The sequence below is a fragment of the Mustela lutreola genome, chromosome 4 (genome assembly GCF_030435805.1).
Source record: "Mustela lutreola isolate mMusLut2 chromosome 4, mMusLut2.pri, whole genome shotgun sequence".
NCBI classification, from domain to species: Eukaryota; Metazoa; Chordata; class Mammalia; order Carnivora; family Mustelidae; genus Mustela; species Mustela lutreola.
The window spans coordinates 184992566-185006681 of NC_081293.1; the positions used below are offsets into that span (position 1 = coordinate 184992566).

Here is a 14116-nt window from a genome sequence, read left to right on the forward strand (position 1 = left end):
TGACTCTTGAAATCAAGAATGAAGAAGGCATGCTAGTTTGAAACCATTTTGGAGTAGGGTCAAAAAGACCAATAGTATCAGTAGATTCTTAGGACACTAATATATTGCCACACAGTACAGTAAACATGTGGTCATAAGGATAATTCTGAGTCATCAAGAAAGGGTTAAATTATACCCTAACAGTATATTCTGTGGAAGAAAGGAGGACTAATTATAACAGACTTTAAAATATCCACTAACAGTATTTTTAAATTGTTTCTGTATTTAAAGTATTTTCCACCACCCAGAAAATTTACTTGCATAGAATGCCATTTCAGGGAATGGAAGATAAATGAAGCGATACAGAATCAAAATCTTACCTGCTGGGAATTATCACCATTCCCTATACTGAGAGAATCTGAAGGTTTGTCAATGGGGCTGTAAAAAGAAAACACATCAGAGAAAATCAGAGTAAAGTCATTCTCACAAAATAAAAACAAACTTCCCCAAAGCCAGAAAAATAGACATTTTATTATCATAACACTGATGTAAAGATATGATGTAAAGATATTAGCTGAGATGTTGAGGATACAAAGAAATGTAAGATTAAACCCCTATCCTTGAGCAATGTACATTCTAGTAAGATTCTCCAAAAACAATGGGTGAAATAATAACTTACAAAGAAAAAAAAGATACTGCTTAAAATGAGTATTACTGTAGTAGGTCAAAAATTTAATTCATTGTTCAGTTTTGTGCACATAATAAATAAATTCCCCATTAAAATTCTTGAAATACTACTCACCTATTTTTTCCAGGTGTTTAACAGAGGGCATAAAAGTCACTCAAATGTCCTCTACAGGTTCTTAAGAGCAATAAATTTCCTTTACTATTTCAATATCCTACTTAGAACCCTAGAGAGGCATATGTGTATGTACGAATGTACACATACAAAATAGAAACTTTTGTGTAAACTATTCACTCTCAAACAAAGACATAAAACTTGATTTCCATATAGGGAAAATGCAGTACAACAGTAGAGTAACACAGAATTGCTGACTTAGAAACAAAACAAGATCTTTACAAGCAATACAACCGTGACCTAGCAAGGCATTTCCATAACTAACTGTATTTAACCTAGCACATGAATAAAAGATAAGTATCAGTACCCAGATACTAATATTACAGAGAATTACAGCAAAACGAAGTAAGATTCCAAATTTCTCTGAATTCTTTTATTGGTTGTAAATACATACAAAGTTACCCTGATACCCAGACACCTTACTGGTACCACATTTAATTGCTCTAGAAAAATTTAACAAGGGTTAGTATCCCATCAGTATACCCAGTCTATCTTCTGCATAAACATCACCTTGACAGGTCTGGAATTCACTGAATGGCACCTTTAGTTAGTATTTTTACAAAATAGCAATAAATCAATTCATTTTATGGTCAAGTGGGTATTACAAATAATTTCAAGATATAGCTTAGAGGCCACTACATTTGGAGACATTTAGGTCAGTGAGACAGGTGTACACCAACAAGTATCAACCGGTGCTGATTACTGAATGATCTGTTTAAACCATAAATGTCATAGATCTTTAAAAGAAAGAGAAGCCACCATAAGTGGGGCAATTAAGAAACATTTCCTAGGGGAGTTCAAATTTATGTAGGCCCTTAAAAAGATTTACACATTAGCTGAGGGAAGGGGGAAAGGAGGAAAGAACATTAAAGGTAGGAATAGCAAGTATATCACGCATCAAAAAGCCACAGATGGTTTTGGGGTAAAAGTTAAGTAATTAGTTAAGTATTAGGGATGATTCTGACAACAGTGGGAGATAAAGATAGACAAAGGGTAGACACCAGAGGCCAACAGAAATTGTTGAGAACAGAAATGATATAAACAAAGCAGTTTTAGAAAAATTAATTTGGGGGTGGCATGAAGAATAGACTGGAACATAATACAGATGACATAAGAGGAACTTCTAATATTTTCTTTAAATTTTTATTGTGGTAAAGCAGACTTAACATAAAATTACTGGCTTAACCACTTGAAAGTGCACAGCTCAGCAGCACTAAATACATTCCACCTGTTGTATAACCACCACCACCATCTATCCCCGTATCTCTTTTCATCTTATAAAAATGAAATATATATACCACTAAACTCCCCATTTTCTCCTCCCTCCCAGTCATTATAATTTTGACTCCTCTAAATACCTCACATAAGTGGAATCATAGACTATTTCTTTTCCTTTCTTTCTAAAGCTGAATAATATTACTCTGTATTTATACATTTTGCTTATCCATGCATCTGACAACGGACACTTGGACTGCTTCCGTGTTTAAGCTACTGTGAGCTAAGACATAAGTGCACAAATGATCTCTTCAAGGTACTGCTTTCAATTCTTTTTGCTGTATGCCCAGACATGGAATTGATGGATCATTTGGTAATTCTAATTTTTGAGGAACCACCATATTGTTTTCCAGAGTGGCTATACCATTTTTCATGCCCACCCACAGAGCATAAGGTTTCCAATTTTTCCACATCCCTTCCAACTCTCACTGTTTTCTGTTTTACTGCTGTTTTCCTCTTTTTAACGTTTCAAGTTTTTATTTATGTTCTAGTTAGTTAACATATAGTATAATGTTAGTTTCAGAATTTAGTGATTACTTTTTCTGCTTTTTTGATAGTAGCCACACTAATGAGTGTAAGGAGCTATCTCATTGTAGTTTTGATTTGCATTTCCCAAACAATTAGTGATATTCAGCATCTTCTCATGTGCTCAATCACTATCTATCTTCTTTGCAGAAATGTTTATTAAAGTCCTTTGCTTTTTTTTTTTTTTTAAAGATTTTATTTATTTATTTGACAGAGAGAGATCACAAGCAGGCAGAGAGGCAGGCAGAAAGAGAGAGGAGGAAGCTGACTCCCTGCTGAGTAGAGAGCCCAATGTGGAACTCGATCCCAGGACCCTGAGATCATGACCTGAGCCGAAGGCAGCGGCTTAATTCACTGAGCCACCCAGGCGCCCCCACTTATTTTTGAATTAGGGTATTTTTGTTACTCTTTTTGAATTTTAGGAGTTCTCTATATATTATATAGAGATAATATATATATCTCTATATATTAGCCCTTTCTCAGATATATGATTTGCAAGTATTTGCTCCCATTCTGTGAGTTGCCTTTTTACTACGGACAATCTCTTTTGAGTCACAAAATTTTAAAATTTTCATTAAGTCCAATTTGTCTATTTTTTTGGTTACCTGTGCCTTTGGTGTCCTAGCCAAGAAATCACTGCCAAATCCAATGTTGTCAAGCTTTAGTCATATGTTTTCTTTTAAGGGTTTTGTTGTGTGTAAGAATTTCAATCTAATACAGACCTGGAGAATATAAGATGGAGAATCTCACATATGTGCCCCCAGGATGGTAAATCTAAGGACTAAGAGACTGAGTCCTCCAAAATGTCTGATTTACAGGGAAGTGGATAGTGAAATTTTCTTGGGTGGGAGGATAATAAGAGTTGTCTTATATTGACCTTGGGACGTTTTGCCAGAGGTATTAATGGAACATAGCTCAAATTGGGTTGATCTCACATAATGGGATGACTTGAGCTTCGTTTGTGTGACTGAGAGGATTTTGTTTGCTCAGGAAATTTTTCAAGGCTAGTTTCCTGGTTTTGATTTTCCTGTTTGTGACTCCATTCCCTGCTCATAAATACAACCTACCAAAAACCTTCAGTGAATTCCCCTACGGCATGAGACAGTTTGCCTGTTCCAAATTGTAGTTCCTCTGCTATTCCTGAATAAACTTTTCTTCTTGAGCTTGCCTAGGCTTCTAACTTAATTTATAGTCAATAATTATTTTAGATCTTACATTTAGGTCATTGATCCATTTTGAATTTTTGAATATAGTGTTAGGTAAGGGTCCAACTTCATTCTTTTGCATGTAGATACCCAGTTTTCCCAGCACCATTTGTTGAAAAGCCTTATCTTTCCCTCGGAGAGGAAAGGGTCTTGGTACTCTTGTTAAAAATAATTTGACCCTACATGTGATGGTTAATTTCAGGGTTCTCTTTTCTGTCCTACTGGGCTATGTATCTGTCTTCATGCCAATCCCATGTTGTTTATGTTACCGCAGATTTGCAGTTATGTTTTGAAATTAGGAACTGCGGGCCCTCTAGTTCTATTATTTCAAGATTATTTTGGCTATTTGGGGCCCTTTGAGATTCAATATGAATTTTAGGATGGGTTTTTCAATCTGCAAAAAAACCCCACAAACAAACAAAAACCATCACTGGGGCAGCTGGGTAGCATTGTTGGGTAAGCAGCCAACTCTTGGTTTCAGCTCAGATCATGACCTGAAGGTGGTAAGACCAAGCCCTGTGTTAGGCTCTGTGCTCAGTACAGAGTCTGCTTGAGATTCTCTCCTCTTCCCTTCTGCTTATTCTCTCTCTTTAAAATAAGCTTTAAGAAAAAATTACTGGGATTTTGATATGGGATGCACTGAATGTGTAGACAGCTTTGGGCAAAAGCACTACTTTAATAATATTGTCTTCCAATCCATGAATGTAGGATGAGTTTTCACTTAATTATGTATCTTTCAGCAATGGTCTGTATTTTCTTTGTATAAGTCTTTAACTTCCTTGCTTACAAATTCCTACATACTTTATTTTTCTTGACACTATTATGAATAAAATTGTTTTTGTAACTTCAACTACTCATTGTTCACATTTAGAATACAAATGATTTCTGTGTTGACTCTGTATTCTGTACTGAATTCATTAGTTCTAACCATTTGTTTTTTGTGTGAGTGGAATCCCTAGGACCTTCTAGATATTAATACCATATTTTCTATAAAAAAAGATAATATTATCCTTTTTCTATTTAGATGTCTTTTCTTTTTCTTGGCTAATTGCTATGGCTTGAACATTCAATAATGTGTTAAACAGAAGTGGTAAAAGCGGGCATCTGCCTTGTTCCTCATGGAAAAGCTTTCAGTCTTTCACCACTGAGTATGATATTCACTGCTGAGTTCTTCATAAACAGCTTTTATTATGTTGAGGTAGTTTCCTTCCTAGAGTAATTGTTTTTGTCATGAAATGTTAAATTTTGTCAAATGCTTTTTCTGCATCAACTGGGGTATCATGTTTTTTTTAATCCTACATTCTTTTGATAGGATACATCAAAGTGCTCTAGTTTTTGTTAAACCATCCTTGCATTCCAGGAATGTAGCCCCTACTTTATCATGGTTTCTAATTATTTAAAAGTGCTGGATTCTGTTTGATAGTATTTTGTTAAGGATGTTTGCATCAATGTAAAAAAGGGGTATTGGTCTGTCGTGTTCTCACAGTGTCTTCAGCATTGATACCAGAGTTATGCTGACCTTACAGAATGAGTTAGGAAATGGTCCCTCCTCCTCAATTTCTTGGAAAACTTTGAGAAAGACTATAATTAGTTCCTCTTTAAATGTTTGGCAGAATTCACACTTTCTTTATTGGAAAATTTTTGATTAGTGATTTGATAACCTTACTAATTATGTATCTATTCATATTTTTAAAATTTCTTCATAATACAGTTTTGGTAGGTTTTGTTTCTAGGGATTTGTCTATTTCATCAAGGTTATCCAGTGTGTTCACATACAAATGTTCACAGTACTCTCTTATAATTCTTTTTATTTCTGTAGAATCTGAAGTAATGTCCCTACTTTCATTTATGATTTTAATAATTTGAGCCTTTTCTGTGGTTTTCCACAGTCTACATGACACACTAAAGGTTTGTCAACTTTGTTGATCTTCTCAAAGAACCAACTTTTAGTTTCATTGTTTTCCTCTACTGTTTTTCTACTCACTATTTCATCTTCCTCTGCTTTAATCTTTACTTCTTTCCTTCTGCAAGCTTTGGGTGTAGTTTGTTCTAATTTTTTTTTCTATTTTCTTAAATTGTAAAGTAAGTTTGTTGACTTTGGGTCTTTCTTGTTTTTTAATATAAGCATTTATAGCTATAAATTTCCCCCTTTGCATCCTCTTAGCTATTTCCCATAGTTTTGATGTTTTGTTCTCATTTTCATTCATTTCTAAGTATTTTCCAATTTCCCTTGAGATTTTTTTTCTTTAACCCATTAGTTGTTCAAAAGTGTTAATTCCCAAAGTTTTTTGAATTTTCCAGATCTCCTTTTGATAATGATTTCTAACTTTATCCTACCACAGTCAGAAAAGATACTCAGTATGGTATCTAGATTTTTAAATCTACTGAGACTTAATTTGCGGCCTAACATATAATCTTATCCTGGAAAATTTCTATGTAAATGGAGAATAATGTGTATTCTGCTGTTAGGGAGAGTGTTATGTGTGTCTGTCAGATTCAGCTAGGCTATTATATTGTTTAAATTCTCTCTTTACTAGAGAACCTGGGTGGCTCAGTTGGTTAAGTGTTCACCTTTAGCTCAGATCACGATCCCAGAGTTCCAGGACCAAGCCCCCATGTCAGGCTCCCTGCTCAGCAGGGAGTCTGCTTCTTCCTCTCCCCCAGTTTGTGTGCTCATTCTCTCTCAGCCAAATAAGTTAATAAAAAATATTATTTTAAAATAAATTATCTCCTTACTGGTCTTCTGTCTGGTTATTATAACCATTATTGTGAATAGGATATTGAAGTCTTCAACTATTATTGTATAACTATTTTTCCCTTCAATATTGTGAGTTTTTGCTTCATATATTTTGATGATGTCATTAGGTGCATAAAGGTTTAAAATTGTTTTATCTTCTTGCTGTATTAATATACAAAGGCCTTCGTCTCTCTTGATTTAAAGTTCATTTTGTTTGATAGTAGAACCCCTGATCTCTTTTGTATACTATTTTCATGGATTATCTTTTCTCATCTTTTCACTTTCAACCTGTTTGTGTCTCTGGGTCTAATGTGAGTCTCCAGTAGACTGCGTATAGTTGGATCATGTATTTTTATCCATTTTACCAATCTGTCTTTTGATTAGAATTGAATCCATTTATATTTAAAGTAATTACTGATAAGAAAGCAGTGATTATGCCCTTTATGCCTTTTGTTCTCTACATGCCTTATAGTTTTCCCCCCATCCTACATTACTGGTTTTATTTATCTTCAGCTGACATTTTTCTAGTGAAATGTTCAAATTCCTTTTTCATCTCCTTTTGTGTATATCTTAGAGCTACTTTCCTTGTTATCATGGGAGTTATATTTAACATCCTAAAGTTAACAACACTCAAAATTTATATCAACTTGATTTCAGTAACATACAAAAACTACTCCTTTACAGCTCAATCCCAACCCCTTTCAGCTTTTACACTAATATATTGAACCTTAAATATATTGGTCTCTCAAATCATGTAGGTAACAAAAAGTACAGTTACAAATCATTGTTACAATCACACTAGTTTTTATGTTTGCCCATTTATTTACCTTTACTAGTTTCCTTTCAGTTCACCTTGCAGGACTCCCTTGAGCATTTCTTACAGGGCAGGTCTAGAGATCACCAACTCCCTCAGTTTTTGTTAATCTGGGAATGTCTGAATTTCTCCCTCACTCTAAGGAAAGTTGTGCTGGATAGAAAATTCTTTGTTGATAGTTTTTGTATCTTAGTACTCTGAATATATTAGCCATTGCCTTCTGGCCTCCAAAGCTTCTCATGAGAAATATACAATAATCTTGTTGAAGATTCTGTCTACATGATGATTCACATCTCCTGTTGCTTTCGAGATTCTCCTTGTTGTTGGCTTTTTAATAAAATTTTGGTTGGACTTTATTTGACTTTATTTTAGATTATGAAATTTTGACTGGATTTTGGTTTGGTAACAGTTTGTATCAATGTTTGTCTGAGTTCATTTTAATTAGAGTTCCTTAAGGTTGTCCCATATTTATATTCATTTCTTTCATTGAATTTGTAAAGTTTTCAGCCATTTTTTCTTCCCCCCAAATATTCTCTCTGCATCTTTCTCTCTTCTCCTTCTGGGACTCTGACAATGTATGTACTGGTCTGCTTGATGGTGTCCCACAAGTTCCTTTGGCTCTGTTTGCTTTTCTTCAGTCTTTTCTCTTTGTGTTCCTCAAACACATTGTAATATATCCATTGTCTTTTCTTGAAGTTCACAGATTTTGCTACCTAATCAAATCTGCCTTTGAATCCTCTAGTGAATTTTTCATTTAAATTACTGTACTTTTCAGATCCAGAATTTCTTTTTGCTTTCCTACTTTTTTTATTGACATTTCACTTTTGTTCATACTTTTTTTTTTCTTACTTTCTCCACATCTTTTGTTCCTTAGTAATCTTTAAAAGAGTTGTTTTAAAAGCCTTTGTCTACTATATCTGCTACTGGGTTTTTTTCAGGGACAGTTTCTGTTGATCATTCTTTTCTTCTGAATGAGCCATACTTTTATGTTTCTTTTATATGCATAACAGTGATTTATTATTCAACACTGGCCCTTTGAGTCTAGTAACACAGTACCTCTAGAAATCAGATTCTTTCTTCCTATTAGCTTTTTTTGTTATTTGTTTACTTTTTTGCAGTCTGTCTCCGTACAAAAGGTCAGTCCTAGATATAAATTTGAAGTCTTCTCAAGGTCTTTTCTGATCCTTTCTCTGGCCATGCACAAACCCTACATCTTTCCCCATATGTGCAGTTGTTTTTGAACCTCCTAGTCTTTAAAATCTAGCAACCAAAAAGAGAAAAAGGAAAAACAGAAAGGGGAAAAGAGGGTAAGGACACTAGTCCTTTAAATCCCCAGGGTATCATTTCAGCCAGAAGGGGAAGGGCCCACAACAATGGTTGCCTGCGCTTTGTCTGCATCTCTTGTGATCAGAAGCAGTAATCAGCAATTACAGCAAAGATCCTCAATACATGAAAGACAGGGCTGTTTTTGCCCACCCTGGCTCCTGCTAGCTACATGCAAGCCACTCCAGGAGCATGTGCACAGCTGCCTGACCCATGGCTGGGGGTAGAGGATAGCCGCTTTGGCCTAAGAGCTGAAATTGACCAAAATTAACCCAAGTCTTTCCATGAAATTTGCAATCCTTCAACAGATTTCAGAATTCCAAAACAGGTGTATCACTCAGATTCTGCCGGTGCAACTCAGATTCTGTCCAGGTGGGGAGACAGATTCCTGGTGCTAACTACTCCACCATCTTCCCCAAACTTAAGGCTTAAAGGTGAGAGGAAACAGAAACAATGGAAACAAAAGGATGAAAGCAAGACATTACAAAAGAAGAACTGCAGTGTCTCTAGCTCAGTTCAGGTTCTCAGCCACCACCATTAAAGAGCATTAAGTAATAATTTTCAATACAGGTGAGGTTAGTCTTTCTAGTGTCGATGGCAATATCTGAAAATATTGCACTCAGAATAAACCTTGATAATGTTTCTGGATTACAACTAATTAGAACAATTTATATCATCTAGTCCACTATGCTGAGGTTTCATAACTACTGATTCATAACATTTGATGGTTTACACAGTAAATTTTGGTAAAACTTTACCAAAGATGCTTAAAAATTTCTAGATCAGGATCATCAAACCAAAGACAGCTGCTAAAAAAGCTAGATTGGGCAAGGTATCAGTAAGCTTATGCTCCACTCAATTTTTAAATTAACTACTCAAGGAATAATAAATGAAAAGCTTTAAGAATAAAGATACAACTAGAAATTGTTTTTATTTCCTACGTGGGTTGTAAAAAGTCAATTATAGTTAAACCTACCATTGTAAATGCAACTTTATCAGTGCAAAAGAAAATACAGATGGGAGAATGCCTGCAAATGCATGTATAATCTCAACAGGAAAAATATATATTTACAAATTCTAATTCCAATAAATGTGAACTCCTTGGACCTCTACTGGCTGGACAGGTAACACTTTCCCAAGGTTACTACTAACAGGTCAGACTAACAACTTCCCTAGTACTGGATGTGGACTTCCTTCTTCATCAAGCTCTGTATCTGCTTAAACTATAGTTGTATTAAATACCTGTTGTTTTACATTCAACATCCACCAACCCACTGTTACACCATAAAGGTTAAGAAAGGAAAATAAACTTTAATAAATACCACATTTAATAAGGAACAAAGACACCTACTCTATGAAATGGACTAGTCTCTGGTAAAAAACTGCCAAGTCCTCATGATATCAGATGAAAGAAGATTGGGTACACTAAGATAAACTGCACAGGGCTTCTTTATTTAAAAATAAGCAAACAAAAAATCTACAAGTTTTCTTTTTCTTTTCTTTTCTAGGTCAACACAAAGTTTATTAGCGACTTCTGTTTAGAAATGCCTCCTTCTGAACAAGTCTGGTCCTCTAACATAACCAAGAAACACCAACATGCACAGGGGCCCCACTTTCATTTGTATCTCAAGTTACACTAGAAGCCTATCACAGAGCAACAGTAGTTGTCTTGTGGGGTTCCTTGGGAATGGCTCCAGAACAGGCTCCAGCTTCCGTTCTGGTCCCAGGATTGGCTCTGGCACTCTTGGTGCCACCATGCCTAGTATGGGCTCCAGCTCCAGTGCTGCCCCAGATCCAACTGCCTCCAGCAGTAGCTCTAACTCCAGGCCTAGCTCTGGCCCTTAAGCCATCCTGGGCTCCAGCTCTAATGAATCCAATTCTGGCTCCTGCTAAAGCTCCAGCAGCTGTTGCAGTTCATCCACCTGTCTACAGACAGCCCAAGGAGCCTATGTTTCAGGTATTTCCTCTGTTCCTCAAGATTAACTTTCTTCTGGTGGTAATACCCAAAAGCCTCACTCCAGGAAATTTAGGGGTAGAGGAAATACAGCATATTCTCAGGTATGTTCTCCCTCAGTAAGCATTTGATAGTGCTGGAAGAGTTCAGTCAGCAGGAGTGACTGCAGTACTTCCCTGCTCTTGGGAGGCACAGAGTAGATCACCTAATCACTGTCCTGATGATCCACCCTGGAGCAGGTCATGTCCCCTTCCAGTGATTCACTGAAATGTAGTAGAAAGGCTCCAGAAATGGATCTTCTTCAGCAGCTGGTACTTCTGACTCCAGCTCACAAAGCCCATGATATGGCCATCATTCCACAGATTCCTCAGGTGATCATGTACCAGGCCCAGATTTTTGTGCAACCATGTCCAGAATGGTAGCTTGCATAAAGCAGCGGGGAGGGCGGGGGGGGGGGGGTTCGCCTGTTTAGTGAAGTCAGCCCAGGACAACAATGTACCCTTAATCCTAGAGTTCTGCCCAAAGAGCTTGTACCTCAGCATGCTCAGCTGCTCTAGGTCAAGGTCTCAGCCAACACAGGACAAGAACTGCCAACTAAGAACAGGGCCCAGCAAGCTCCAGGAGGGCTTTGGGTGGGGGGCTAGAAAAGAACTACTGATTCTGAGGGCTTATGCTGAGCAGACTGAACCAGAGAACCAACGCCAAAGCAACTGAGTAGCTTCATGTTAAAAATAATCACACAAAGGCTATCTGTTTTCAACTCCTGCTTCAGGCCCTGGTAGATGTATCCAACCATGACCCTGATAATGTGCAATTCCTCTGAAGCCCCTAATGCTGCCCTTTCAGGAACCAACCAGAGTCAAGTAGCCAAAATTACGCATTAAACTCTGGCTCTTGCCCCTTCTCATGGGTCAAAGTTTTCTTGTTTGAAGTCAGAATGTTGAACTTCTAGAGACCCTGTAACTGAGGAGGGAGGATTGGAGGATTCCTGTCCATGGGGACTTGTGTAGTCAGGGACCCACTGCCTTCCTGGAAATTCGCCAGCAGCCTTGTAGGACAGTAGACTTCCTCCCGCTCTTGCAGATGAAGGGCCGGTAGAAAGTTTGGGGGATGCAAGGTTGGGTTTCTACCACAACAGCTTTGTGAGCAGACACTTAAAGCAACTCTGTGAATAGGACCTTCCACAGGTTCACCTCTTTGGTTAGAGTCATCCTGATAGCTAACCAGGTAACTCAGGCCCTTCAGCTCCACTAGCAGCTGATACAGATGAAAAACAACTTTCCTCCAGCCATGAACACTTCTGCAACTGTTGCAACTGTGGTCCAAGTGGGCTCCGATGCAGGCATTTCACTGCTGGACTTAAGCTTGATTAGGATAGGTAAGTGGCTTAGCAGTATTAGCAGTAGCTTTAAAGGTATCCAGCACCTCCTTTTTCCTTTTCGTCCAATTCACGTGGTTTCCTCCAGAAGCTGCTAATGTCTAGTCTGATGGGGGTCTTAAGATGACATTCTCACTGATTCTACTGGGAGTAGAAGACATCCTTGTGGTCTTTCAGTTGGCTGATGGATTTCACCAGCTTCTCCGTTTTAGCCCTTAATTCCAAGTTGATGGATTTCACCAGCTTCTCCAATTTAGCCCTTAATTCCAGGTTCCAGGATTCAGTCTCCTGCTGCTGGCTCTCCACAGGTTCTTTGAGGTCTGTCTCTCCTTGCTCCGACTGAGCCCTCTGAGCCTGAATCAGAATTAAATAGATTAAACATCATCTCAGCCAACTGGTAGGGCCCTGCGGAAAGGCCTGACTGTCCCAATAGAATTTTCACAAGTTCTGCTGTGGCAACAAGCACTCAGGGTCCTAGCTGCAGCAGGCACACTCAGAGTTCATTTGGTCCAAGAACTGAAGGAATGGCATGTTAGCCTTTGAATCATCGTTGCCCAGTAATAATGCTGAGAGGAAGAGAAATCAGAACACCTAAAGTCTTTAAATACCACACAACTGACTGAAAAGTACTGGACTCAAGTGAGACTAAACAATTCTAAAAAGTAGGTGGGTCTCATAACACAAGATATTTCCAGCAGGCAATGCTGTGTGTATAAATGTCTGTAAACAAAAATTTGTAAACATGTAATATCTTCATATACAGAGTCCTGCTGAGTTTTTTTGTTAAGTTCTAGTCCTAAATAGTTCTGAAATCTATGATGAGATTATAGATTTCTCAAGAGTAAATATTTTTAAACTAACCCTAAAATTGGAATCCAGTGCTATGGGACATAATATGTAAATATGTTCATTTTTTTTTGAAATATAAAAATATACAGTGCATATCCAGAATCTGTCTCTCGAGATACTGATTTATTTAGTCTAAACTGCAACATCTGGTATTTGATGATTACTACACTACTGGAAGTGAAGTGGAGTACTGTTATCAGATTGTAGAGTAGAAGGAATTATTAATATCAAATTCAAAAGATTTTACAAAGAAACCATGCTCTACAGCTATCTGCAAGCAGGCAGTTTAAGCAGCTATACCTATGTTTGCATCCAGACATGCTAGTTTCTAAGTCACCCCAAAGTCAGTGCTCAAATGTGACTTCCTTTCTAGGAATTTTGTAGCAATGCCACCAAATTCCTGAAAACAGTCTCTTGTAACATAAGACAAGTTGTTACATAGGAGAAGAATCAAAGAAAAGACCATTTTCCAGACTGGGAGTGGGACAGAAAAAATACTGAGAAGGTCTAGTTCTCCTTTTCATCACATTGAAAAGACAAAGTCTTCATGATTGTGCTAATTAAAGTCGCATTTCAAAAATAAGGTATAATTTATATCAAGCCATGGACATTCCAAATTTCACTGTCATGTTACTGTATATACAAATACATACGCACACTGCTCCTATATTGAATACTCCATATTCATTTAGAAGAGTTCATTTTAATTATTTGCGCTCGCCCATCTTCAACAACTGAGATCAACATTTGCTACTGCAAAGGACAAATTTAAATTACAGACAGGTAGCGTGCCTTTACAGAGTTTATTTGATACAGGCTTCAAATATACATGAACATTTCAAGTATTACTTTACTACTAAAATATGGCCACCTCTTACATAATGTGGCACAATGAGTTGCTAGCATGGTAAGGAAAAATGCATCAATCATCTGGGCTGATTATAGTTTGGCAAATATGATTTTAACTGAAACTTTCTCAAGAACTCCAGGATGTACTGAACATGAGTGAAAATAAATGTTTTGATTACTAGTAATTAAAAAATTCAATAATTCTTAATATTAAAGTTGAAAGATCAACAACCACCATCCTAAACATGTAGGCTGTGGCCAGCTTTCAAAACCAGCAAGTAAAACCGTCTCCATCTCTTCTTTTTCATTTTGCACTTCAGTAATAAAGGTTGATCTTTTAAAAGATACTATATACTTAAGTAGAATTTA

The 14116-nt window shown here is 36.9% G+C and overlaps 1 protein-coding gene and 1 pseudogene across 6 annotated transcripts in view; both read right to left on the reverse strand.

Annotated features, from left to right (window-relative positions):
• The window catches only part of CNOT4 (CCR4-NOT transcription complex subunit 4), a 140417-nt gene that overhangs the window by 37856 nt on the left and 88445 nt on the right, over positions 1–14116 (reverse strand). For all 6 annotated transcript variants that reach the window (XM_059171935.1, XM_059171938.1, XM_059171936.1 and 3 more), the window contains exon 8: positions 360–417. In XM_059171935.1, the coding sequence (XP_059027918.1) occupies positions 360–417 (58 nt within the window). The remainder of the gene's footprint in view (positions 1–359; positions 418–14116) is intronic.
• LOC131830036 (signal transducer and activator of transcription 2-like) lies at positions 10149–12631 on the reverse strand (annotated as a pseudogene).